The sequence below is a fragment of the Cervus canadensis genome, chromosome 32, assembly GCF_019320065.1.
Source record: "Cervus canadensis isolate Bull #8, Minnesota chromosome 32, ASM1932006v1, whole genome shotgun sequence".
Taxonomy (NCBI): domain Eukaryota; kingdom Metazoa; phylum Chordata; class Mammalia; order Artiodactyla; family Cervidae; genus Cervus; species Cervus canadensis.
The window spans coordinates 3,962,616-3,990,074 of record NC_057417.1 but is presented as its reverse complement, the minus strand read 5'-3'; the positions used below and the strand labels follow the sequence as shown (position 1 = coordinate 3,990,074).

General features: G+C 52.7%; 2 protein-coding genes across 6 annotated transcripts in view; one reads left to right on the top strand and one right to left on the bottom strand.

The window, feature by feature from the left end:
• The first annotated feature begins 886 nt into the window (after positions 1-886).
• On the top strand, positions 887-10,900 carry SNN (stannin). 2 transcript variants are annotated; one of them, XM_043456693.1, is made up of 2 exons: positions 887-1,020; positions 7,732-10,900. In XM_043456693.1, the coding sequence occupies exon 2, from the start codon at positions 7,814-7,816 to the stop codon at positions 8,075-8,077; it is 264 nt and encodes an 87-aa protein (XP_043312628.1). In that variant the 5' UTR covers positions 887-1,020; positions 7,732-7,813; the 3' UTR covers positions 8,078-10,900. The 2 variants fall into 2 exon arrangements, with proteins under 2 accessions (XP_043312628.1, XP_043312629.1); XM_043456694.1 differs by lacking the exon at positions 887-1,020 and adding an exon at positions 1,272-1,533.
• The window catches only part of TXNDC11 (thioredoxin domain containing 11), a 59,693-nt gene continuing 43,067 nt past the window's right edge, over positions 10,834-27,459 (bottom strand). For all 4 annotated transcript variants that reach the window (XM_043456691.1, XM_043456689.1, XM_043456690.1 and 1 more), the window contains 6 exons: positions 26,074-26,274; positions 21,886-22,678; positions 19,492-19,634; positions 18,913-19,022; positions 15,315-15,395; positions 10,834-11,593 (listed from right to left, as the gene is read on the bottom strand). In XM_043456691.1, coding sequence (XP_043312626.1) covers positions 10,951-11,593; positions 15,315-15,395; positions 18,913-19,022; positions 19,492-19,634; positions 21,886-22,678; positions 26,074-26,274 — 1,971 coding nt within the window. In that variant the 3' untranslated portion in view covers positions 10,834-10,950. The remainder of the gene's footprint in view (positions 11,594-15,314; positions 15,396-18,912; positions 19,023-19,491; positions 19,635-21,885; positions 22,679-26,073; positions 26,275-27,459) is intronic.

Sequence of the window (27,459 nt, the reverse complement as noted above, 5' to 3'; positions counted from 1 at the left end):
CTTACAGCCAGCTGGCCACAGGGGGTTGGAGTGTCCTCTTCTTTGACCGCCTTCCTGGGTGGACAAGTGGACTGACTGGCAGTCATTCCCAGGGCAAACGGCCTGGCCTCCAATTTTGTCTTTATTATATGTGGGCTGTGGTACTTCAGTTCTCTGGAACATCAACTGCAAAATGAGCAGCTCCTCCCTTCCCAGTTTTCTCCATGAAGTGTGTTGAGAGGCGACTACAGGGCCTAGCGCTGGGTGAGGCCTAATCGCGGGGGCTATTACGTTCAATAACCATGATTAAAAGAGGCCAAAAAGGCTGCAAATCCTCTTTCAGCCCGCAGCAGAATGGAAGCTCTGTTGAGGTCAGGGTCCTTGCTTGTGTTCTTCGTGGTTATTCCGGCGACCACTGGTACACCCAGAGTACATGGCTGGTGTTCCACAAACGTCGAATGAATGATCAGTAATGAACTAATTAATAAACGAGTGAATGACCAGCTCCCGCTCCAAGGGAGGACATGTAACTCAGGGGTCCTGCCTGTCTTTTGTCCTGCCCGGGCAGCTTGCCACACTCTTACCTGCTATGCGCCTCAGTTCTCCCCTCTGTTTGCTGGCGGGAGTAAGGGAAGCCTCTAGGGGCTGGAGGCGGGGGTTCCGGGCACGGGGGCCCCGCACCCACCCGCGCCCAATCGCCGTGCGCCGAGGCCGAGGCCGAGCCCGCCCCCCGGCCCCCGCCCCCCACCCCCAGTCCTGCCAGCTGCGCGCAGCCCCCGCCCCGCCTGGGCGGCCCGCCTCGCGCGCACGTGACCCCGCCCCGGCCCGCCCCGCCCAGTCGTCCAAGCGCGTGTTCCCATTGGCTATTCAGGGAGGGACCCGCCCCCGTCCGGGGGCGGAGCCGGAGACGCCCCGCCCGCCGCAGAGCGGGGCTCCTGCGTCCGGACGGTGCGCGGCGGCCGGACCGGGCTGGCGGGCGGGTGGAGCCGGGCCCCCGGGGCTACTGCGGGGCGATCGGGCCGGGCTGCGGACGGCGCCATGGTGAGCGGAGCCGGGAAGGGTCGCGGGGGGTGCGGGTGCCGGGTGCTTGGGCCCGGCGGGGCCCTGCAGAAGGGGAAGGGGCGGCCCCGCTTGGGGTTGGGGCGCGCGCTGGGAGGCTCGGTGGCGGGCTGGGGGTCGCTGCGGCGGGGGAGGGGCCACCTGGGCTGGGGGCGCGGCTTCGGGGGGAGGGTCTGTTCCGGGGGGCCGCGCCCGCGGGCGGGGGTTCTTTGTCCGCTGCGCTGCGGAGAGATCGGGACAAAGGAGGCGGCGGGGGGCGGCGGCGGCGGCGGCTGCTTTGCAGGGAGCGACTGTACCCCCCCCCACCAACGCAGTGCGTGCCCCTCACCGCGGCCCGCAGTTCGGCGCCCCAGGCCGGCCGCGGGGCTCCTCGGGACACTTAGAGATTTTCAAAAATTAACAGGAGGCGGGGATCCTGGCAGCCTTCGGGGTGGTTAGGAGGAATCCGGGGGGTAGGAGAGGAGGTCCTGGCGACGTCTGGCGCCCGCTTCGCAGGTGGGGAAACTGAGGACTGGCTGCGAGGTTTGGTGCCCGGTTCCGTCGGCGGTGACTACGCGGCGTGGGCATGACTGGGTCTCGTGGTCGCGCCCCCCCAAGCTTCCTCCCCCAGTCAAGCCAACTGGAATTGCCTCTCCAGCTGGCGTTCCCCCTCCAGCTGTCCCCCCACCCCGGGCCGCGTCCCTTCCTCTCTCCAGCCTCTTCTTAGCTCTTTGGTAGAGGCGGGGAGACGACGGAGTTGCCTGGCAGGGTTAAATGAGAGGGTGCGTGGAGCGCGCCTGGCATCGCGCCTGCACGTCGCCCGCGCTTGGCACGCGGGAGCTGCCCGGGCGCTTGTCATCCCCGTGTCCCCAGTATAGAGCTCTTGGCCCCAGTCACCCAGACTGCTCTGATGGGGGCGGACTGGGCTTCACTTGTACCCCTTGGCCCCTCAGGCATGGGAGCGGGGGAGGTGGGGGTCAAATAATATGCCATTTGAGTGTCAGAGTTGAAACCCCAGATTCTGGATCCGGGGCTGCGTGGGTTTGAATCCCTGCGCAGTTACTTTCCAGCTGTGTGACCTTGGACAATTAACTTCTCTGAGCCACAGAGGCTGAGAGGTGATGATCTGTGTGAAGTGTTTAGCCCAGTGTCAGGCACGGAGTAATCACTGCCAACTTCTGTCAGGCATCTACTGTTATTACCAAAGTTGTCCGGCAAGTGGGCCTACCCTGGGGCAGCCTGTGAGAATGACCAGTGGCTGATTCGCAGGGCGCGGGCATAGGAGACTGAGACTGACCTTGGGGCAGTCCCTGGGGTTCTGCCTGCGCCAGCTTCCTCTTCTGCACAGGGGAACCTAGAGGGTTCTGGTGCGAATTTCCTCTTCGGGAGGACCGTGGTGTGATGGGTGGGTGGTGGAAGGTGAGGTGACACTGGACGCAGAGCTGGGCACAGCCCAGTTAATCTCTCATCCGCATCGCCACTGTCCTCGCCCTGATTCGTCGAGGGCAGCTCGTCGAGGGCAGTGGCCTATGTGATGCTCCCTTGGGTCCGGACTCCGGCCCAGGCCTGGCACAGAGCACTTGCCCCCTTGACGGGCCCCACCCTCCCCAACAGCCCTGTGTTCCTCATCAGAAACTGGGCAGGAAATGACCCCAGTTTCGGGGTCCCCCGAAGAGACCAAGCGGGGTTTGTTGGGACACCTGACAGATGGCTCTGCTGGGAGAAGGGGCATGGCTTAACTGTGTGGAGGTGGTTGGCCCCCTGTAAGCAGGACCGTCCCAAAAGGTAGCGGCTGCAGGGCGGGGGTAGTAGCTAACTGGTGTCCAGCTGGGCCGGATGACACTCGTGATGTGCCCAGTTAAGCGAGAAGAAGGTGGCAGCACGTCCCCTGAGGAAGGTGCTATTTATGGCACTGGGCCTGGACCCGGTTTTGTACCCTCCTGGGAGCAGGTCCTTTGGAGAGGGGGTGCTGTGAGGGGCCACCCTGGGGTCTCGCTGTCCTCCCTGTGACACCCAGGAAGGTGTGGGGCCTGGCGACTACAAACCTGGTGGTTCCATAGTCCTTTTGTCACATTTCTGATCACTTCTCAGCCTCCCCACAGCCTGGCTGGTGAGGCCAGGGTCTCGTTCCCATTTTGCAGGCGGAGAAACTGAGGCCGTTAGGGGCAGTTTGCTTGGCTGAGTCACAGTAACTCATGATATTGAGTGGAGGGGTGGAATGGGATGAAGAAGGGGACTCGAATTGAATCCGCTGTTGTTGGAGGTTGAGGCTCCACTGGGCCTGGGGTGTGTGAAGGGACCTGCAGAGTGGGGTTAAGGCTTCATTTTGGGGTCCCCTGAAGAGGCAGAGGTGACACAGCCAACCTTAGATTGAGGAAGACCTAAGCGGGTGGGCCTCTGAGGACAGCAGGATAGTGGGAGATGCCTGGCTTACTGGTGGCCGAGGCAGGGACGATGGGGGGCCGGGGTGGCAAGCTCAGAGGGGTGGTGTCTCCAGGCATTGGGCATTTACATCTTGTTTTTCCAGGAGCAGTGAGTGAGATCCCAGGGACGCGGAGCGGGAGGGCGGAGGGAGGGCGGAGGATTGGCACTGTGTGTTTGGGGATCCAAATGGCCTTGGGCTTCCAGCGCCAGCCTCCCTCCTGACTAAGGGAGCTGGCAAGGAGCTGCTGTGGAGGTTGGGGGGAGCATGGCCTGCGGCCCACCCCTAGAATGCCTCAGCTGTGCGCTGGCTCCAGGGCTGGCCTGCCCCTCGCCCCCTGCACTTGGAAGCCTCTGCCCTTTGTTCTGCTGGGCCCCACTTTCGGGTCCCATCCCCCATGTTTCTGCCCAGGTTCACTCTTGGATAATCCGCTCAAGCTCCCCACACCTTAGTGTCCCCACCTGGGAAACTCAGATAGGAACCCTAAGCAGCGCTAGCTGCCAGCTTGTTAGGAGGATCAGACAGTGGTGTGGAATAAAGTGTTAACCACTTGGATGAGTGTTCTGAAGGGGTCCGGGTTTCCCATGTACCATTCTGGGCATTTACCCAGCCTGGGCGTTTATCCTCCCTGTCCTGCCCCGTGTCCTTTCCTAGCTCAAGGTGAGGGGTCAACTAACTTGGAGGAGACAGCTTAGCTTAGCAGGAGGGAAGCCCGGAAGAGATGGAGCCATCGGTAGGGTCCAGCCCAGGCCGTGAGGGTTGTGGGGGGAAACAGCCGGCTTCAGGTTGCTCTGGGATCTGCATCTCGGTGACATCTTCCCTTCCCCACGGCCCCTGTGGGGACAGCTGCCCCTAGGGGCTCAGGTCAGGCCTGCCTGGGACCCACTTGCACACGTGACTCCCACCTCCACGCTCAGGCTGCAGCCTGTCCTTCCTCCGTGGTAGCTTTGAGATTCTGGGGTGTTCAGGGGTAGGGGCTGCCTAGGCCAGCTGCCTAGGACTGCTGCTCCCCCCGGAACTTGGAGTGGTGGGCCAGCAGACAAGTATTGAGCACCTGCTGTGTGCTGGTAACAGGGCTGGGGCTCCAGCAATGGGCAGGATGAATGGCACCCTCCTCCAGGCCCAGGGTCCACTGTGGGAAGGAGTAGGCAGCCAGGAAAGCACCTTTCCTGACCCAAGAGAATGTCAGGTGGCAAAGAGCACCGGGAAATAAGAGGAAGTAAGACAAGATCGGGGCCAGTGGTCTGTGCTGGGGGTGGGGAGCGTCTGGAGCCTGGGAGGTCTGGGGAGGCCACCCCCCTGAGAGGCATCTTCTGAGAAAGTTCCCTCTGATGGGAAACAGCCAGTCATGGGACATGCAGGGAAGAACACCGCAGGCAGAAGGAACAGAAAGTGCAGAGGCCTTGGGGAGGGAGGTGGGAGGCAGGAGGGTGTGAAGAAGCTGGGGAGGCAGGGGAATTCGGATTCTCTGCCAGTACCGGGGAGGGTTCTGAGCAGGAGATGACGTGACCAAATTTTGTAAAAGATGGGTTCTCAGGAAGTACTTGCGGAGGGAGTGAAGTAATAAACACACACTTTGGGGGTGGGGGTGGGAACTGCGGCCAGGTGTGACTGTGGCCTGGTCACCGGGCTCTCTGCTCCCTCGAGGGAGATGCCCAGACCTGGCTCCGCCCCCTCCTCCTGGCCTGGGGTGCTGGGCCGGTGGTGGGGGGAGCAGACAGGGTTTAGAGGTCACCGCCCCTCTCGGAGGGTCCCTTGGAGCTGGGGCTGCCTCTGCGTCCATTTCTTCATCCGTCCTGGGACCGCTGGTTCTCCCCCAGCTGGTTTGGCCCCCGGGGGGCCCCATCCCCAAGTTCTTGCTGCCACTGTTTGATTTCTGACTTCCTGTCCCCGAACCCGCTCCCTACCCCCCAGTCTCCAAGCACACACACTTCCCCTTCCGAATTGATACTGACTTCCCTTCCGGTCCAAGAACCCAAGGTGGGGGCAGGCACCCCAGCAGGCGCTGGACACCCAGGAGGGCGGGTGGAGAGGGACTGGCAGCTCCATGTGCTCCCAAGTGGGAAGAGAGCATGGAGGCTGGGACGGGTTTTCCTGGTGCTGCCAGCAGGCTCTAGTGGGGGTGGGGTGGGGGGAGGGGTCACCTGTCCTACCTGGAGGCCTGAGAGGAGAACGGGCTGAGCAGAGCTGTGGAAGCTGATGGCAGTCCTGATGGTGGCACAGAAGTGTGTAGGGCCACCCCTGGAGCAAGTAATGCCAGCCTGGTGCTGACACTGAAGCCAGGGCGGCAGACTGAGATGGGTGCCCTGAAGGGAGGGAGGGAGGGAGTGCAAGCCGCAGGACCAAGGGGGCTTCCTGGACTGAGGGGTCAGGAAGGCTCCCTGCCTGGGCTGGACCTAACCAGGGCAGCATTCTCAGCCTCCACATGATGTTTGTTTGGGACCTTTGTTTGGGGAGCCATCCCCAGCAGTGGGGGAGGTTTAGCAGCACACCTGGTCTCTACCCACTACGTACCAATAGCAACCCCCCCCATACCAGTTATAACCCAAAATGTCTCCAGACATTGCCAGATGTCCCCTGGGGGGCACGTGAGAACCACTGAGCCAGGGGAGCAGAGCATTTGGGCAGAGGGACCCAGCTGGGCAAAGGCCTGGAGGTAGAAGGGAGGTGGGGTCAGTGGGAGATGAGCAGGGGCTGGGGCTGCTTCGTATCGGATCCTGAAGGTCACTGTGAGGACCTGGGGCCTTTCTGCTGAGTGACGGGGCACTGGCTGCAGTGGTCCAGGTGGACCAGGGAGCCCGTTGAGAGGGATGACAGCAGCCTGGCCCTGGAGGTGGTAAGAAGGGCACAGACTCCAGGTGTGTCGCCCCCTCCAGCCCCAGACCCCTCTGCCAGTGTAGGGGTAGGAGCAGGGCAGGAATTTTCTCGGGGCCTGGTCCCTGGACAGACTCAGGGACATTGACTTTGCTGCCCAGAACATGGTCCTGGGGTGGGGTTGGGGGGAACTCCTTGGTGTGGAGGAGAATCATTGCTAATTAAGGCTGTCATTGCTCAAGGGCGGCACTCCATCCTGTTTGGAGGGGACACCTTCCCCTTCCAGCGCTGTTTACCTACACTGATGTCAGTCTTCTCCAAAAACAGCAGCTTCAGACAGCTGAGCACCGACTCTGTGCCGGCCCTGTGCCCAAGGCGCCCTGGGCTCTCCTGCACTCTGATGACCACCTGGCTGTTACTATTATTTGCTCCATGTGTGGTCAGACGTTAAAAAGGGCTGGGTCTGGGACCCAGGGGAGCCACTACCTCCAACCTCAGGGGGCTGTCCTTGTCTCCCCCCTCCTCTCCCCCACCCAAGCCAGCTGATCTCCACTGGCTGCATGTGGAATCTTCCCGGTCCAGGGATCAAACCCCCTCAGCTCCTCACGCTTGCTAGCGAACCTCCCTGCCTTCAGAGCCTTAGCAGATGGTGTCCCACTGCCAGGAACGCTTTTCTCCAAGAGTTGACCTTCCCGCATGTCCCAGCATCACCTCCCAGGTGTCTGTCGCCTGCCCTGCCCAGTTTAGCCTGGTGGCACCTGGACCCCTATGTTCCCAGCGTGCCTTTCCTGCATTTGTAGTGACAGGTGTGTGGCATATTGACCTGTCTGGCTCTTGCACTAGACGCTGAGCCCGGTGAGGGCAGAGGCCAGTTTGTCCCGCTTCCCTTGTGCCCTCCTCAAAAGTATTCCTGAGCCAGGGCGGCGACAGCTCCTTTGGGAGCAAAGGCTGTCACCGGCTGCACCCTCTCACAGGTGTACCGGAAGGCTTGCTGAGCTGTATGCTTCCCCGGTCGGGGCTGATGTCACTTCCCTGCTTTCGAATCCCTCGTCTCTGGCCGTCTCAAAGCACTGGCTCCTTTGATCTGTGAGCACTTGCTAAACACCCAGTGGTGCTGGGTTTCTAGAACAGTCAGTCACCTGGAACAGACGCTCTTTCAGCCTCCACCATGGTGGGGTCACAGGTCTCGGGTGCCGCCTCTCCTGCCTCTCAGGTTCCCTGCTTGAGGGACTGGCTGGCTGGTAGCAGAGGCACTGAAGGTATTAAATGGAAGCAGCTGGGGTGAGCAAACAACGCCGGTGGCATCATGAGCCAAAAAAACCAGCAAACGCCAACCGGCCTGTTTTTCACTAGGATGAGGGCGGGCCCCGTCAGGCTTAGGAACTGATTAAAAATAGACCCAGTGGAAGACCCAGCGAGAGCCTGTGAACCATCAGGGTCCCCAGCAGAGTGTCCCATCGTCTTGCTTTGTCTTTCAGGGCTCTCGGGTCCAGCCTTGCTAAGCCGTCCCCACGCGAGACCTTCCTGCGGAGCCAGCCCCTGCCCCCACAAGCACTGACCATGTCTATTATGGACCACAGCCCCACCACGGGAGTGGTCACGGTGATCGTCATCCTCATCGCCATCGCGGCCCTGGGGGCCTTGATCTTGGGCTGCTGGTGCTACCTGCGACTCCAGCGCATCAGCCAGTCGGAGGACGAGGAGAGCATCGTAGGGGATGGCGAGACCAAGGAGCCCTTCCTGCTGGTGCAGTATTCGGCCAAGGGACCGTGCGTGGAGAGGAAGGCCAAGCTGACCCCCAACGGCCCTGAAGTCCACGGCTGAGCCGGGATGCGGAGGCTCCTGGGCCCGTGTGTAGCCAGCCGGGAGAGGCGTGGGAGGGGCGAAACCACAGACATGCCTCCGCCTAAGAGGAAGGGTTGATACTTGCTGGCATGGCCTCGCCAGGCTTCATCATCGCATGCACTGACTCCCGGGGCCCCAGCGGTCCGGCTCTGGGGCTCGCTGGCCCTGGGCAACCCCTCGGCGTCCTGGTGGGACTGCCCATTGCAGGCAGTGGGCAGACCTGACCTAGCCGGGGCTCTTGGCCCCGCAGCGCTTTTGTTACTTGAATGTTTAGCTGAGCCTGTTTTTGACGGAGCTACTACTACTGTAAGGCGTGAGCTCACAAGCCTGTGAACTGTAAATAGGCCCCAGAAGCACGCGCTTAAGCCTCTTTTGCTGATTTTTAAAAATATCGCGCATAGAGCACATGGGACTGTCCGAACTAAGGCTAAGCTGAGTCAAGGCAGTGGGGAAGGGTGACTTTAGATGTGTGAGGCCCACATGGCACTTGGCAGGGGCCTCTGATACACGTGTGTGTGCGCAGAGGACGTGACATGTCGGTGTTAAGCCTCGCAGCCGACCCTCCGGGGTGCCTTGGTGGTTTGCTTTATGAGCGATGAATGGGAGCGGCGGCGCGACCCGCCCCCGTGCCCCGCCCCGCTAGCTCCTGGTAGATGAGGTCGTTAAATGTCTGTTCCCTGTTGCTGGTGGAGCGATTGCAAGGAAGCTGCTGCGGCTGCTTGGGAGCCGGTGAAGGACGAGTCAGGGCACGAGTCCCGAGGCTGCCAGGCGTCCCAGTGGCAGAGCAGTTTCTGGACACACACCCCCCCCCCGCCCCCCCGCCGTGGTCTTGAGCATGCTGGGCGCCCCGCCCCCCACCCGGCTTTAAAGAGCGCTGGCTTCGCTAGAAAACACCAGAGCTGCCGCCTTCACCTGGTATCCGAAACCCTAGTGGCCCAGGAAGGGGAGACAATGGCGGTTTTGGTTTGTTGTATTTAATGTTTTCTGCACTGGAGGGGGGCGGGGCTTAGTTGCCCTCCTTTCCCCCTCCTGCCCTTTTCACAGATCTGCTTCCTTTCCGCTCAGATTCCCACACACCTGCTCGATTTCACTGTCCTCAGAGGGCCACCGACAAGGGGGTCCCCTGACCTTGCTCTGAGAGTGCCCAGTGTCGTTTCTTGGGTGCCTGAGGAAGCAGGAGCCCCAAGCAGCTTGTACTTAAGCGGGCGGGTCCGGGGAGAAGGGGCTTAAGGTTCAGGACTTGGTTTTTGCAAAGATGAGGAGCTGGATGGCCATCGACACCCCCCACCCCTCCACGGTGTCCCTTGTGTGGACTTCAGTGAACTCGGGTTTTTAATTACACCACTGTAAACAATCCTAAACGATTATTAGATGGTGACTTGTGTCCGCATCCTCGGGATAAACGAGGCCAGCCCTGGTGGAGCTGCAGAGCACTGGCCCCCAGCACTTGAGCCTCCCGCGGCAGCAGAGGTGGGGAGCACCTGGCTAACCCCAGGCTGCCCCCGCCCCGTCAGAGCTCCCCCGCAGAGCTCTGGCCTCCTGGGCATGCTGAAGGCAGCTCCTCTGGCCCCAGCCAGATCTCCCCTAAAAAAGGGAACTAATCCAACTTTCTAGAACCCCTAGGAGAGAGCTTAGGGAACACTTCTTTTAGCAGTGTACCCCTCAATTAAGGGTCCAACCTTAAATGATAGCTAGCAGGGAGGGGAGGGGTAGCTAGTTAAAAGACAATCTGAGCTGAAGGCAGGATTGAGACAGCACAGGAGGCTACTGAGGGATCCTTAGAAGGTGGCCGGGCTTTAGAGCAGGGGAGATGCTGCTTTTGGTCCCCACCTGGGGATAGCCAAGTGTCAGACTGGAGACCAGCAGAGGCAGCTCACAGGGTGTGGGCTGGAGGGGGGTGTCAGAGGTTCTAAAGGGGTCAGTTGGAAGGTGAGGGAGGTGTGCTTTCTAATGGAGGACATAAAACTGGGGCAGGTGTGGGGGTGTCTGATCCATTACCCTCGCGTTTCGGAGCTTCGGGCTTTCTACCTCTACTTTCTGCAGCTGGCGGTCAGCACCTGAGGCTGTCTGTCCTTCCCCCAAGTAACCGAAGCACTTGCCTTTTCAGTCCCTGAGCCTGACCCTGAAAACGACCACCACCTGACTGTCCGGTTTGCCCCGAGCTTCTTACCATGCCCGTGCGTTTCAGTTTTGAGAAGATGAAGCATCACTTTCTCCTTAGTTTCACTCTTGGAGGGTCCTTATCCCTTGACGTCTATGCCTCTTGCACCAGGCGTATCAGCATGGTGTCAGTGCCGGGTCGGGCACAGTGGGGCACGAGCGGGGTCTCCGGGGGAAGTGGAAGGACCCATAGGACTGGTGACCAGCCACACAATAGCTCTCACTGTTCTTCTTTGTCAATAGCTACTTTTTTAGCATAGACACCAGAGCCACCACTCCAATGGCTCAGTTAAGTTATGACCTCTCATTGAATTCTTTCTGAATAGCCCAACTGTTGCATCCAAGTTTCCTGACTTGTCAGTCAGGACGTTAGCCTTTCATCCTGCGTGTCATGGCAGAGCAACAGGAGGGGGATGGGGAGGGAACTCCGACACTGAGCCACTGAAACAGGGACTAACTTTTCTGACGAATCTTCACATGGACTGTGCTACTGTTTTTGTCTCAAAGCTACCAAGTTTGTGCAATAAGTGGAGGGGATGTCACCCCTGTTCAATAAAAGCTGAATGACATTCAAGTTGATTTTCTAGACCACTGAGAAAATCTTTATTTACAATAAATTTCAATAAAATTTGCATAAATATATTCCCAATGTACAGTTTTCTCCTTTGATTTCTTCATGTCATTTTCCAAAGTCAGTCTGTCCGGTTCTCGGGGCTCCTCTCGGAGGCCAGCGTGGAGCTGACGTTGGCAGGCGGGGGGGCGCTGGTGGGCAGCCGGGGGGCGCCCGGGGGCTCGGGGTGCTCTGAGCGCGCCCTGCTCGGCGGCACGCGGTCGTCCGCCCCGTCCCTGCCCTCCAGCTTGCGCTCCATGGCGGCCACCAGGATCCTGAGCCACGTGTTCTCCGTGAGGAGGGTCTCCGAGGCGTCGGCCAGCTCCTGGAGCCTGCGCGCCACGCCGTCGAGCTCCCGGGTCTTCTGCTCGTACAGCGCCCGCAGCTGCTCGCTGTGCAGCCGCAGCAGGCCGTGCTGCCGCTCCAGCGTGTGCTGCTGCCGCAGCAGCCGGTGCTCGTCCCTGCGGGCGCCCGCGAGCCGGGCCTCCACCTGCGCCTGCGCCCGCTGCAGGGCGCCGATCTCCGCCCGCAGCGTCCGGACCTCTCTCTCCAGGTGGGCAATGTGCCCCTGCTGCAGGGCCGCCTCGCTCTGAAGACACTCTGCGGTGGGAGGGCCAGCCAGGTTCCCGGGGGCCGAAGCCGGGTGTGAGTGATGCAGGATGAACCGCAGCAGGTTGGGAAGGGTGATGGGAAGGTCTTCAGGGTATTTCACACTTAGGTCCTTTCTGGGGAGAAAGGGGGAAGGAATGAAAGATCACACAGCAGCGCCTATGTTCTTAGTCTAAAACCAGGGTGCCTGCGAAGGTCAAGCTGCTGTTTCCTACCAAAAGGAAGTCCGCAGGGAAAATGTCATCTGGAAAAAAATGTTCTACACAGCTGAGGATGTCCCCTGTGCTGGTTCTGTAATTAAAGTGGTTTATCTCAAAGGTGTGTCTGCCTCTGAGGACAAAGAGCTCAGGCTCTGTTCACAACCTTCCAGGAAAGATAAGAGCTCCCAGGCCTAAAGCCAGTGGTGTGTCAGGAAGAGTGTCCTGGGGCCAGATCGCCACCATATCATTCTTGTGGCCATCAGCAATGCTGGGTGAGATGGGGAAAACCTCCAACACTCAGCCTGGCTCTTGAGCAAGCATTTATTACACATTATCTGAGCAAGAGTTCTCAACTGGAGTGACTGTAACCCCAACCCTTCGAACACTGGGCAACACCTGGAGATACTTTTTATTGTCATGATGGGGAAGGTGTTACTGGAGCCCCACCTTTGACAAACAGACTGAAGAAAGAAGGTTGCCCAGCCCTAAGAAAAGACAAAAGGTGTTCTATCAGAGGGTAGCCCTTTCCCTGTGAAAGAAAATCACAGGGAAATTAAAACCAGATATGCCCCATTTTATGTTTATGGAAACTTTCAGGTAAATGGAATAATTTTTTTAAAATTTTGGGGGTAAGCACATAACCATGTCTTCCTTTAAAGCATAGTTTCCTTAATGTGTAAGCTTTCTCCATTGGGGCCTCCCAGCCATTCAATCGACAACTGAGAACTCCCTGGCCCCTGTGAGGAGCAGGCGAGGATGGGCAAACAGAGGTTGGATCTGCCCCCAAGTTCTGCAGCACAACCTGGTCTTCGAGGACACAGCAAATGTGAACCGTCCCCAGCAAAGAGCTTAGTGTGTGTATCTGGGGACACAGGGCAGAAAATGACACTGGTAAGCATGCTGTTTTTCAGTGTCTGGAACAATCTCCATGAACCTATCTGAAGGGTGTGCTAAAATACTTTTGAACTCCTTAAGCAGCAAGGACACAGAGCATCAACAAGTTGCTTCCCAAATGGTAACTGTTTTGCAGGAGTGGTGGTAAAGGTCCCACTGTTTATCTGACTCTCCTGGAAGTTCACCAAGAGCACGTGTATGCACCTCTAGCACGTAATAAAAGGCCAAATGCAAACTGGCCAATGGGCTATAATACAGAAGGAGGGCAGGCTGCTCCTTTAAAGAAGCAAGGTCCTTCCCCAGGGGCCACGCTAGAGTGAACAAACCCCTTCTACTTCTAATGTGCTTGCCCATGGCCGGGCCAGAGCACCTGCCTTGTGAAAGGTCACACAGAAGACATGATGAAACAAGAGTGGCTCTGAGATTCCCCTGAGTGGGAAGGTGGCCCTGCAGGAGAAAGAGGAGGCCCAGGTTGCACACTGCAGCAGATGACAAGCTCTCTCCTACGGTTTCACTTTCATGATTATTAAATCCAACGTGCTCATTGAGGGCAATTTGCAAAGGGTGTAAAAAGCACACAAGAGGCATTCACCAGACCACTTGGAAGCCTCACTCCTGCAAAACCATCACCATCAACGCCTTGATACCTTCCCTTCTGCACTCATTTTAACCCAGTGCATGTGTAAATTTATATTTTACCAAAACGCATATGCACTTTTACATTCTCTTCACGAAAGATAACACAAGCATGTGACTGTGAGGAAGGTCTCTTTTGCGAGTTGTCAGCTCTCTGCCCATCTACCTTCTGAGTAAACTGAACATTCACATTGGACCAGCTAGAAAGGAGCTTATTCACTTCTGATTACCATTTCTTTTTAGGAAATAAGAAAAAAATTCTGTTCCAGGGCTGCACTGGTGGCTCAGTGGTAAAGAACCCGCCTGCCAATGCAGGGCACATGGATTTGATCCCTGATCCAGGAAGATCCCACGTGCCATGGAGCAGCTGGGTCCGAGCGCCACAACTACTGAGCCTGTGCTCGAGAGCCATGGAGCGCCAACCACCGAGCCCACGTGCCCTGGAGCCGTGCTCTGCCACAGAAGAAGCCACAACAAGAAAGCCTGCGCACTTCAACTAGAGAGCAGCCCCTGCTCGCGCAACTAGAGAAAACGCACATGCATCAACAGAGGCCCAGCACAGTCAAAAATAAATAAATCTTCTATAAAAAAGAAAATTTCCATCCCAGGGCAGTAGGACTTTGGTTCTCAAGCGCTCACTGTTGAACTAGAGCTGGACGGTCTTCTCTATTCAGTACCTACTTCCTTGACTTTTCAATTCAGGGAAACAAGAAGGGGCTGCAGCACCCTCCCTGCAGGGCAAGGGCAACTCCCTCGGGCGGCCTCAGAGCGAAAAGCGCGCCCAACCCAAACACGAAACCATCTAGCTGCTGGGAGCGCCTTCGTGCAAAGGCATGTGCTGGGGGTTATGACTTCACTGCTTTTTCAAACTAGGCTTGAAATTTGAAAAATGAGGCGTTAATCTCCACACCCCACCTCTGTCTCACACAAGGTGAAACTGCTTGTGTCCTTGTCCACGTTTCCTGGACTGTGTGGCACTTGAGATGCTTCTTAGAAAGAAAAAGGCTCATCACCACACAGTGGTGGAATGGGGTGAGTCACGCTCCGTTTTTAGTGCGTGATCTGACAAGACCCTACTACCACAGAAAGTGTACCAGCAAAAATTCTTTGAGATAGAGAGGAAAAACCAAGGAAATGAATCAGTACACACGAAGGAAGCACTCTCCTTAGAGAAACACGCGAAGCACGACAGTGGCTGCAATAAATAGTAAAATCAAGTGCCAGAAAACAAAACACGTGAGTGAGACAGCATTACTAAACTCATCCTGCGAGTGCTTTTCCTGAGGAGATATTGTCAAAGCCATGTGACTGGGTCTCTCAGGACCCATCCTTTTAAAAACAAAAAGGAATTTATACAAAGAGAACATGTGGTTTGTCAGGCTTTAAAAGGCCAAGAGTTAATTTCCTTTCTACCAAAACATCCGGATCCATGTTCGCTGACCGCCAGGTCGGCGTCCTTTCGCTAACCTAACAGCCCATCCCTGTGCCTGGGCTCTCAGGCAGGGTGCCCTGATGGCTGACCTTGCAGCGCCCTTAGACGAATGTGAAGAGGTCAAGGTGACAGCCCTTGAAGTGACATTCACGGGGAGAAGGCTCTGTGAGCCCTAGAATGGGGGTGCAGTGGGTGGGAGAGCCTGTTTCCTCCCTGCACCAGGGAGCTGAGGAAGCCATCCGCAGGGTTCAATGAGAAATGAATGACTCACACGGAAGCGGGCAAGTCGGGCCTGAGTCCCCGAGCGCCCAGCCACGAGCTACTGTTTTGCCCACTTGAACCTGGGGCTCCTTGCTGTCAATCTCAGCACACACTGTGTGCTCATAAGGCCAAGAAGGTGAACCAGTGCCAGTGGCCACATTCGTGCTTGTGTCAAACACACTCCGGGAGGGGCACATTGATTAAAACCACCACACCTGACACCGCAACACCAAAGCCCTTTCCCCCTTGGTCCCTAGTGGAACATGTTTCAAACAATGCATTTTATTCTAAATATTTTAGTAATATATAATGATTTACGTTTCACTTCTGTGAATTACCTCAAACCCATTTCATTTCTGGCAAAAGAATCCCATCTGCCCAAATACTAAAAAAAAAAAAAAAATTCAGCATTACCTGTTACAGGGAAAAAATAAGACAGTAGGAAGACGATCAACCATGAATTCCCAAGGAAGATCATTCTGAGATACATCGATCCTGGCAAAGGGAAAGAACAGAAAGCATAAAAGAGTGGCCCAAGAAGCTCCAACCTGGAACCTGAAAGCATTTTCTCAAATAACATAAGGACCAGGAGCACCGTGTGCGCCACATGGACGGGCCCCGGGCAGTGAGCACACCCCTGGCAGACACAGTGCCCGCGAGAAACTCCGAGACTTCCGGGACAGCCAACTGCTCACCTGACTCACTGAGGGAAAGGCAGTGGGGTGCTTTTTAGATTTTTTTTTTTCGTTGATGTGGACCATTTTTAAGTCTTTTATTGAATTTGTTACAATATAGCTTCTGTTTCATGTTTTGGTTTTTTGGCCAGGAGGCATGTAGGAGCCTAGCTTCCCAACCAAGGATCAAACCTGCACCCCCTGCATTGGAAGGTGAAGTCTAAACCACTGGACCACCAGGGAAGTCCTGAAATGTAATAACGTCTTGAAAGTAAAAGTGAATTCCAAACAAAATAAAAAAGCCTGACACCTGACAGGTAATCCACCTAACTGACAGAATGTGGGCAAGTACGTAACCCGTGAATCAGCTCCAGAAGAAGGACATCACTGCGCAAAATACATCAAGCTTTTGAAAATGTAAGAAAAGTGGGAATGAAAGATAACACTCTATATTTTGTAAGTCTAGACAGAGACCAAAAAAGTTGTACTTTCTTAGCAGATTTTACATTAATTTTCTAATACAGGAAGTGCTATCTGGGCTAAATTACCCAACCTGTGCGCTTGCTTTCTGCTGAACTAGGTGGAGGCACCTCTTCAGCCGGCACTGAGATGGACCTGCAGGAGGGCCTGCCCACTCGCCCCCAGGACTGCTCAGCTGAAGCAAAAGGAACATCCTAGAAGGAGGAAGTGGACCTAGGCCAGGTGTCAGTATTCACAAACAGTACGTACAAAAGATGGAAATGTTCTGAATCATTAACTCGACAGAAATTTTCAGAATGTGTAATTAGGAGCGAGAGAAATCAGTGCCATGCATTTGTCCAGAAGGATGAAATTCACTTAAAAAAAAATGACATAACCAAATCATAACGGTTTTAAATAGCTTCACTAACAAAACAGCCCTCCCGCCTCCCCCTGTGAAAGGCTACAGAGACCATCAGTCCTTTTTTTTAAGCAAGTGGTTTATAATCAAACGCTTTTTCTCCTGATTTTTTACTTCGACGAAAAACTAAACTGTAAAATCAAAAAATATATTTGTAAACATCCCCTCAGAATCCCACTGGGCTTATCAGGACCTCCTTTCTGCCATTCCCATTCAAGTTCTGGTGTCTATGCCTACATACTCTGAAGACCAGCAGTCGTATTTCATATACTATTCTTTTCAAAATTAACTGTATGAAAAGCATTGTTCTAATGAAGAGGTAAAAATCCCATCAAATGCTCAACCATAATTTATGTAACCATTTTTCTCCTGTCAGATATAAATAACACTGCAATGATGAGCACACGCTTCTCTGGGAGTCCCATTTCCTTAATTCCCCAAAGTGAAACTAACTGGGTCAAAAGTACATAACCATTTTTGTGACTTCTTACAAATGGTGCTAAAATGTTTTCCAAAAAGCTTATGCCAATTTACTTTCTCTATTAGCTACATCTGACTGTGCCAATTTCATTTGATTTTATCAACACAAGATCCTACCAATGGGAATTCCCTGGCGGTCCAGTGGTTAGGACTCTGCTTTCACTGCCCGGGGGACTGGGTTTGATCCCTGGTCCGGGACCTGAAAGCCACATGACGTGGCCAAAACAAAGACAAACAAAAAAAGATTCTACCACTCAAGAGCATTCATTAATAAATATAAATGACATTTTGTTATTGTTTAAATTTACATTTACTAGATTATCATTTCCCTACTTGTTTATTCACTCTCTCCTGTTAGGTGGAAAGTCTGTTTTGTGACCTTTCTTTCACACTGCACTCCTTCTCAGCTGTTTCTCCCTCCATCCCCCACTTCCTCTGTGGTAAAACATACATAACACAAAATGTACCATCGTAACCATTTCTAAGTGCACAGTGCTTTCATAACGCTGTGTAACCATTACCACCACCTGTCTCAAGCTCTTTCATCCTGCAAAACAGGAACTGACCCCACTCGACAACCACTCCCGTCCTCCCTGCACCCCTCGGCAACCACCATTCTGCTTTCTACCTCTCTGACTCCGACTACTCTAGGGGCCTGGTGCAAGGGAAACCGCACACTGTCTGTCCTTCTGTGTCTCCTTTCACTTAGCATGGACATCCTCGAGGTGCAGCCATGTTACAGAACGTCCTTCCTAAAAATTTTAAGGCTGAATAATATTCCACTATACATACAAACCACAGTTTGCTCTCAGCAGGTCTCTTAAACCACTTTAATTTCTCAGGGTCTGGAGTATGAAGGCCTGATTCTGAATCCTGATCCCTTATTTACAGGTCGCTTGACTCTGGGCAACCTGCCTGATATTTCTGTGTCTCAGATTCATCCTCAGTAAAAAGAGAGTGGTGATCACACCTGTTCCACTGACTGTCCTAAGGATTACGTCAGATAACGTGTCTATATAAAAGTTTCACAGCACAGTAACTCCTCTAGTGTGGCTCTAAATCATTATTTACAGCATACACAAAAGGAAAGACATACATGCTGGAAAATACAGCTCTTGTCCTTTTGTAAGTCGGTCTTCTGTATTTTCGTTGCACATTTTCCTAGTGAAATCTGTTCATCTTTCTTTCACTATTTGGCAAGTTTCCACCTCTCAAAGCAACCAGCAAATCCAATATTCTATTTTCTGTCATTTTCTCTGATTTGATCTTTTATATTTAATTCTACCTATCTGAAGGGGTTTTCTTGGGGAGGAGGGAGAAAGACGATATAGCTTAAATTTAAATAATTTTCCCTCCCAACTGCCTACCTTATCCAAAAACTCTTTGAGCATTGTTTTTTACAAAACAGTGATTTAAAATTCACTTGTTAAAAATAAATAAATAAATAAATAAAATAAAATTCACTTGTTTCGTGAAGATCCTACATACAGTGCCACGGAATCACACAACTAGAATACCACGTGGGTATTAGCCAATCTTTCCTTTTCCTTTTAGGAATAAGGAGGGAAACAAGGCCTGGTGGAGAGATTCACTCCAGGTCCCAGGGCTGGTTGACAGTATGTCAGAGACTGGCCCCCTTTTGCTGGGCCAAGGCCCCAGTGATGTATATTCCAGAAAGCTGGCTACTTGGGGGGCTGTCTAAGCAAACAGGTCAGCACTGCTCCCACAGAAACACCCTCGTGCTCTGATGAACTTGATCAGGGCAGAACACACTCAACATTATGCAAGGAACACTCAGTATTCACCAGGAAGACTCTGGCGCCAATGAGGTTTTGCTCACAGCTTCCCGCTGACAATCAACCCTGTCTTACCCAAGTCCACAGAAAACTGGCAGACCCTTGCAAGCCACGTGGCTAAGCTGGAAGGAAGAGTAATGACAGGCACCCAGCCCAGCGTGCAGCAGCATGGGCTTCCTTACCTCGCCACAGTGAACGTGTCTGAGGGCAGGAGCCGAGCTAGCTGGATGAAGACGTGATTGAGGGCTGGACAGAAGCCGCACCACTGTGCGTAGTAAAGTAGCAGCACGTCCTGTGGGAAGAAGTTGGCTGTTACTGCGCTTCTGGGGTCCTCACTGTCCTTAGAGCCCGGCAGGCATTCCATAAATGCTGCTCATGCACAAAGTACAGTGAAACCTTGATCTCTGGGTATTTTTAAAAAATATTTACTTACTTGGCTTCCCTGGGTCTCTCAGTTGTGACATACAGGATCCAGGTCCCTGATGAGGGATGGAACCCAGGCCCACTGCACTGGGAACTCAGAGTCTTAGCCACTGGACCACCAGGGAAGTTCCTGGTCTTTTGGTGTTTTCAGTTATGTGCTTTTTAAGGATGCTTTGCAATCACAAAAGCACCATGTAATTCACGCATGTTCTGCAATAAGGCTGTCATGTGGTCAGTCTTTTGTACGTCAGCACCAACTGCTCCACCCATGATTGCAGCTTTGGAAATTATTTTAATAGGGACAGATGGCTTGATTTCTGCCTCGCTCGATTCCATACCTGTTTCTGAAGGACTACTTCCCAGAAGGTATCAGTCGTCACTTCAGTGATTAAACGCTGAGAAGTGAACTGGGTAGAGTCACTTCCAATAAGATGCCTTTTCAGAGGACTGTAGAGAACGCTGAAGTTTTGAATGAAAGACTCTAAAAATAAAGAGAAAATGAGATCAGCTCTTCTCTTGGTATAAGGAGAGTAGCTGGCCCACTTTAAACTCTACACTTTAAAAAGTGGGCTGGCTTCACAGGCCCACATTTTTAACACTTTATGTACAGGCAGAACTCTGAACAAATCCACACAGGAGGGGACAGGGGGTTTGTATTGGCTGTAGTAACTCAGCAGACAGCACTTTAGCTAACAAGAGTTTCATGGTCTACTGTGCGTGGGCTAGGAATCCGACGCTCTTTTTTTCTAACACTGGTCCACAAGACACCAGAGACTGGGTAAGTCATCAACAAGTCACCATTGAGATTTCAACCTACAATACCAAGACCTTTAAGCCTAACTACCGATGCAGTGACTGCACGAGCTACTGTAATGTGGGAGGTGTTCACTCATTCATCTGAGGGTGAGGAGCTATGGTCTGTGTTTCCTTTACTAAAGTTCCTCAAGTTTCTTCTTTAATTAAAAGGTTAAGAGAAATAAACAACTATATTTAGTGGGAAAACAGCATAAATAAGGCCCATAAATAATCCAAAACCCTAACTTGAACCAACATTTTTACCCTCCCCACCGACGACTATGTCTTCAGATTCCTTTGTTTCATCTGAAGCAGCACTAATCTGAGTTTCATTTCTTTTTTTTTCCTTCTCTCTCCATTCTGAGGTCCTAGTGAACAATGGCAGGTTCCAGGGAGGAAGGAGGAAGGGAAGAAGGCTGAGTGAATACTAAAGAGAATCAGTCATCAACATCTGAATGACACTTAGATGGTTTTTTGAAACATAAAACCCAGAACTGTTCACTAATTTGAATGAGGGCTGAATTCTGAAACTGCCCCAGAGACGGCTGACTTGAGAGTCACCTCTCCAAAACAACACGTTGGATGTTTCTGTATGAAGACTTTGACAAATTTTGTCATCAACCACAGGACAGAGAACAACAGAACTAGATGTTTCAGAGTAGATATAGAAGATGAAAAGAAATCAGAAGACGGCTTCTTTTAGATCACCCTTAATTCAGCGTGCACCCATCACGAGCTCACTGGATGCTTGAATATCAGCACATGAGGCAGGAAAATCCAATCAACGCTTACTTTAAAAATACAGGCTTGCTTCATTTTAAGAAAACTCAGTACACCAAAAGGTAACTTCAGGCAACATGAATGAGGAGCAAGGTGTGATATCAAAAGTGGACGCACTTCATTAAGTGACTATTCACGGGGTTTCTCTACACACTCAGGAGGCTTCATGTTTTAGAATATAATTTGATGTAGGAAAAATAAATCACCATTTACATAAGTCTTTTCAAACGTGTCTAATGTAGGAAATAAGCTTCATCTGGACTTAAAAAGACAGCACTTAAAGTGACTAATATTTAGGGGTTTTGAGTTTACTGTTACTTTCATGCTCTCCAAAACTTGAAAATGAAAGGTGGCCCTCCCCACCACATTCCTCCTGTCTCCACTTGGCAAACGCCGACTTTCCCCCATGGTTCCACCGAGGCTGAACTAACACAGCTTTTGAATTCGCACTTCCTTGTCTGCACATCAAGGATGTCAGCGAAGCCCTGGGAACAGGACGTGTGGGCTGGGTCACTGCCGCTGCCAGGCTCTAAGGGCAAGCTCGCGGGGCTTTCCCAGAACAGTGATTTACCCCCTTCCCAACCCCGCCCCCAAAGTGGGTCTTGCTGGTTTGCAATCTGACACTTGTTTATTGCACTTGACACTTGCTTGTTACCATCTAGGCACCCAAGGTCATAGCAGTATTCCTCAACTTGCTAAAAAAGAGCAGCAGAACAAATTAGGTCTGGGGGCCCTGATATGTAGTTAAACCTGCAACACAGAAGGGGGCCAGGCAGTTCTGTCATTCCGCTGCTTTCTGTGAAGCCCCCGGCAGGGCTGTTCATCACCCCCGGGGGAGTTACCATAAGACCCACTCGCCACCACCCTGCCCGTCACTGTGGCCAGGTTCCCACCTTGGAAATGTGGCAGGCACTGCCAATCTGGGATGCTGGACTCTTAGCCCCCAAGGGCTAAGTGACCAACTTGTCCAGAATTCAGAGTTAGGAAGTTTCGGTTTCATTTAACAGACAAAATTAGCTTCTTTTAAAATTACAACTGCAGTGTGAAGATTTAAAATGAGCTAGTAAGAGCCAACCGTCATGAGATCCCTAAATAACAGTCCCCTATGGAAAGTTAAGCAAAGTGTTAGGCTTGGGGAAGGAAACGGCCCACGGTACCTAGGGTGAACTTCATAAGAGCCTGTTTTGGATCCAAGATATAGTGAGACTCTTCCTTCACGTCAACGATTGCGGCAAATTCCTTCACCCGAGCAGCGCTCGGAGCACCCAGCCTCTCCGCGTACAACCAGAACAGATTGGAGTCCAGAAGGTAGATGTTTAGGGTCTTGTTGGTTCTGCAGCTCAGGCCTGTGAAGCTCGAGCTGTTTGCCTCCAGCTCAGGAAAGAGATACCTGTTCTCCTCAATGTGAGGAACAGAGCCCAGGCTGTCAACCTCGCACTTCTTCTCCAGGGAAGAAAATGCAATGGGCGGGGTTTCAAAGACACCTTGTTCCGAATCAATGAAGCCTGCTACGCCCCTGTTTATGGTCCTGCAACATGCGGTGTAGTAGCTGAAAGGGCTGTAGAAACTTAGAAAATTGCTGCATTCTATGCTGCCTGATGCCACATGATAAAAGGTTTGCTCCTTGAGGTAGAAAGAATCCAGAGCTGCTGCCATCTCGAAGAAGCTGCACTGGGGCACGGTGACCGAGCTCGGCCTGAGGCTGCCGGCCGTCTGGTTGACACACAGCTCACACACATTGTGGGTTCTGGAGATGGAGTGCCACCGCGGCAGCACCACCGTGTTGCAGCAGGGTGACGCCGTTATCAGCGGCGGGTCCGGGAGCCGGGCTGGGGGCTCAGGTGCCAGGGACTTGAACACCGGGGTGTCCACTCGTCGCAGGTGCTGGAGGAGCCGCTCCACCACCTGGTCCCCATGACAGTTGTTGTACTCCAAGGCCACTTCGGTGATCTGAAACACAGGGCGGAGTGCGTGAGAGGCATGGGGTGGGGCAGGGGACCAAGGAACTGACCCCGGGGCTCACAGGCCTGATGAGCATCCTGTCTGATTCAGAAGGAAGAGCCCTGGCCGGAAACAGCAATAAACAGGAAGCTGTCACACCTAGAGCTATTAATAGAGAGGTCTGGGTCACATTTCAGATCATGACACCGAACCACCTGTTTGGAGACAGAAGGGGTCTTAGAGGGAGACGTCTCAGCCTATCACATGATGAGGTGAAGCCGCTTGCCCCACAACACATGTCTGGGTCGTCGAAGAACCAGGAACAGCATCTAAGTCTCAGCCCCCAGCTGAGTCACCTTCCTTTATATCCTGAAACTCCTCCAGAGGAGGGCTTCATTCTTCCTCTTAAATATAACAGTCTAGCCTAAAAAACTCGCCAAGCACCTAACAAGTAGATCAACTATTTCACGGCATCTATGTTTCCAAATAAATTCATGCACTCGAGGAGCCCACGAATTCAACCTGTTCCAAACCATACTCCTCCATTTTGCCTTCCTGCTCCTGCACCACCCTCTCTGGAAAACGGCACCATCAAAGCAGAAACATCAGCCAACCCTCAGTTTCTCCCTGCGTCACCCATGCCTCCAGTCCGGCCAGCACTGACTTGGGCAGCGTCTCTTTTGCGTCCTCCGGGCCACTGCCTCGACTCGGCCTCACTCCTCACAGACCGCCATTCTCTCCCCCCGCCCACTGAGCCTCCACACTGCCACCCCTTATTTTTATCTTATTTCAGAGGAGCATGAGGCTCCTCTGCCAAACGACATTCAGTGGCTTCCCTTCTGGAGGGTAAAACCAAATACAGTCTGGCCCGAGTCTGCCTTTCCAGTTGGTCAGGGCCTCCTCTACCTGACAAGCCACAACACTCTCCCCAAGACCCTACACCAGTGGAGGCGACCCCACCCCAACCTGGGGAGAGGCAGGTTCCGCATCTTTCTAGTCCTAGAAGCCTTTCCCAGAGAGCCTCACAACCGTCTGTCGAGACACCGCTCTTCCCCACAGGCTCAGGGGTCCTCATGGGCAGGACTGGGCTTGATTTATCCTGCTGTCCCCCGAGCCTCGCCCAGAGCCAGGCTCGTAACAAAGGCTCGATAAACACCTGGTGAACAGAGGGCATCTCAGGGGAATGTACACACTCCCGCTTCTTGGTGAGATGATCCGCTTTACCCTGAGATCAGTGTTAGCCATTTAGATTCAAGTTTCATTCCAGGACTCTTCCGTTTCCAAACTCAGGACCTTTCACCACCCAACACCGCCCCAGTTTAATGCAAAAGATGAGCAAGACATTCTAATCCAGAGGCACTCATACTCCCTAAAACAGAACTGTACTAACTTAAGTCAAATCCCGCCATGGTTAGTTAAAGGGTGTTAAGTCACTCAGGATTTTGTTTCATTAAACAGGGTGCATGTGTGTGCGTGTGTGTGTAAAAACCATTTAGTACGTGCTTTTCCAATTTAAAAGAAAACCCATATTTTATAACACATGATACTTATGGACAGAGTTAATTTAAGACACATGTGTTTGTACAGAAAAACAAATTATTCGAATAGTTCTTGGGCATAAAAAAGGTTACTTTAAATGATAAAACCAGTGTTTTGGTCCCCCCCCACACACACACATGTACACACAAGAACATCTCAGTCCTTCTTAAAGGGTAAGGCTCCAACAGCACATTATACTGAAAAGTTCAAGCCTATGTGATTAATAAAGTGCCCAGCTGCCCTCTTGCCTCATCTTGGTACTACTTTATATTCAAAGACATAACAGATCACCACCCCCAGGCCCCCACCAAACCCACAAAAATTCAAGTACAGTTAGCCCTTCATATCCTGTATCTGCAATTCAAACAACATGGATCAAAAATATTGGGGGGAAAAAATTCCAGAAAACAAAGTTTGAGTTTCCTGCACTTAGGCAACTATTTACATAGAGACGGACAAGATGGGGGCTCGAGCCCTGGGTCGGAAAGATCCCTGGAGGAAGGCATGGCAACCCACTCCAGTATTCTTACCTGAGAAATCCCCAGGAAAGCCTTCCAGACTATGGTCCAAAGGATCATAAAGAGTCAGACATGACTGAGCAACTAACAGTCACTTATACAGTATTAGGTATCGTAAGTAACCTTAGAGGTGATTTAAAATACACAGGAGGACATGCATAGGTTATATGTAAATGCTATGCCATTTTACAATACAGAACTTGAGCATGTTTGGAGTTTGGGGTATACGGGGGTCCTGCAACCAAACCTCCATGGGTACCAGGGGATGGCTGGTTGAAAACCCCACATTTACTACAAACAACTTTAAATACTCTTAATACTAGAGCATCTTAGTAAAGTCAGAGTGCCTTAGTTCATAAAATAACTGTGTAGTGAAGATTTTCCAAAGAAATGAAGTTATTACTTCAAGTCCTCTCTAATCAGAATCGACAGAGCCATCTCACTTCCTCTTCTTCCCTCCTCTAAACCACAGGAGCAGCGCCCACTCAGAAGGCCCCCAGCGGTGATGAATCATGTCAGCAAAGAGGGTCCAGAGTAGCTGCGGGAGGGCCCTGGCCTGGCGAGGGTCCTGCCTCCCCATTCCCTCAGGAAGGCTCCTGAGAGGGCCCCGGAGAAGCAGCATCTGGTGAGCCTGGTCAGTGGCTCACGGACTTTCTGAAATTGGTTTTGGCCAATTAAGGGATCCTGGAGGGAAGGAAAAAATTAAACCCCCAATAAACCCAACTGAGCAATCCCAGGCGCTCTCTGCTGATTTTTATTGCTCTCTCTAAGTGCCTTCAAACGATCCATACACAAAATAAACTCACACCCAGAGACAGGCAACGCACGCAGAAGAGGCAGGCGGGATGGGCTGACTTCTGATGACGATCAGCTCTGTGAGCCACAGAAGGGTTAGGAAAACACGGGATCCCAAGGTCACCCTGCCACTGCTGGACTGAGCGTGGTCGGGGCCACCAGTCTGGCCAAATGCCTGCGATGACAGCACCCCCAAGGCCACAGTAAACCCCGCCTATGCTGTCCACTCTCTCCACACCTCTCCAGAGTATCAGTTGCCGCAGGAAGAGGGAACCTGGCCCATCTCCAAAGAGGCCTGGTTTGACCGCCCCGTCTGCTCTGCCTCACCCAGACCTGAGACACTGTCAGTAATGTGGCCGGAGAGGCCATGGTGGGTCCCCACCAAGAAGGCACAGGCTCTCCTGCCCACTTACAGGAAGGAGTGACACCACGGAACGCAGCAGCCACTTAGCGAGTAAGGGAAACCACTCTGATCGTGGAACGAGAGAAGAATCTAAGTCAGTGAGGTTGGCCTGTTGCTTCTGAGACGCCTCTTCCCACTGTGGCTCTTACCTCATCTATCAAAGGGTGACTCTCGGCTAAGGGATTAAAAGGTATGAATACAAAAAGTGCTGGTCCTTTCTTCAGCTCGTTGTTCAGCAGGAGACTCTTGCCGCCATGCGGCCGCAGCCATCGGAGGAGCGTCTCTCTGTTTTCTAAGGCCCACTTATAGATGTTCTCCGCGGTGTAGTTGATGACCTCCCTGGGAAAGACCTGGGAAGGAAAAACGCACAGACATGAGAGGCGAGGCGGGATCGCAGCACCACCCCTGCCCGGCCTCAGCCCTCTCTTCACAGGTGAGGAAAACGAGGCTTGGAGCGGCCTGGGCGGCTACACTCTGCCTCTGCCCCTCCAGACAGGGCGCTTCCCACAAGCGGCTTGGAAAGCAGAAGCTGCTGTGAGAGGTGACTTTCAGATCATGTGATTCATCTTCTCCCCTTTAGGCAGAAAAGATGAATTTGGCTGTCTATCAGCAAGTTTCCCAGCCTGCTGCTGGTAACAGTGGCCTCTACCTTCCTGCCTAAAGCGATTGCTAAGGAAAGAGAAATGGCTGGGGCCAGGCCACCAACGAGGGGGTCATTTTACCCTTGGGAAAATCATGTTTCCCTTGTCCCTGGGAACTTTCTGTTAGGGCAGAAGTTTGTATCTGCCTTGCTCACCTGTCTCCCCACCCCCATCCTCCGCCCCAGGGACTAGAATACCTGGCACAGAGCAGGAACTCAAGAAATATTTGCATGAAACCCTGAGTGACCTAGAACTTGTATACAAGGCCACGGATCATACTTTGTGTGTACAGAGTTAAGGAGAGATATGCCTAGATTTTTTTTGCTTTGTTTTTCTCTAACAAAGTATGTCAACATAAAATTATTTTTGAAATTCCAATTATATAAATTACAGGGTTTCAAACAAAACTCCCCCCAAAATGCTTGGAGAGTTCCAGAAAATGAGATATTTTATACTTTCCCAAATAGAGGTTTAAATTGACTTATAACAAGATGTCCACTGCTTTTACTTTAAAAAAAAAATACTGGTAACCCATTAATATTTCATTTGCTGAAAGGAATTCTGCTCTATCAATGAGCCACTCTTAAAAACTATGGAATTGACACCATGAATTCAGTATGTTTTTCAGTATCTTTCTCATAGTCCTACCTTCTTTTCACCATCTATTTTAAATTTCTTTCTCAGTACCAGTTACTATACATTAACATGATATACGTTGCTTGTAAAGCATGTTACAAAAGAAGGATGAAGGAAAATGATAGACAGCAGAAGCAGATGAGGTCCAAAGAAACTTAAGACAGAGGCACAAGGAGAATGGGCGGGCAGCAGGAGAAACCGTCAGATTTTGATTCCCAGAGCAGGATGGTGGGAGGTGGAAAAAAATGTTAATTGTCT

Excerpts from the sequence above, each read along its gene's own strand:
- SNN (XM_043456693.1), top strand. The coding sequence starts at position 7,814 with ATGTCTATTATGGACCACAGCCCCACCACGGGAGTGGTCACGGTGATC.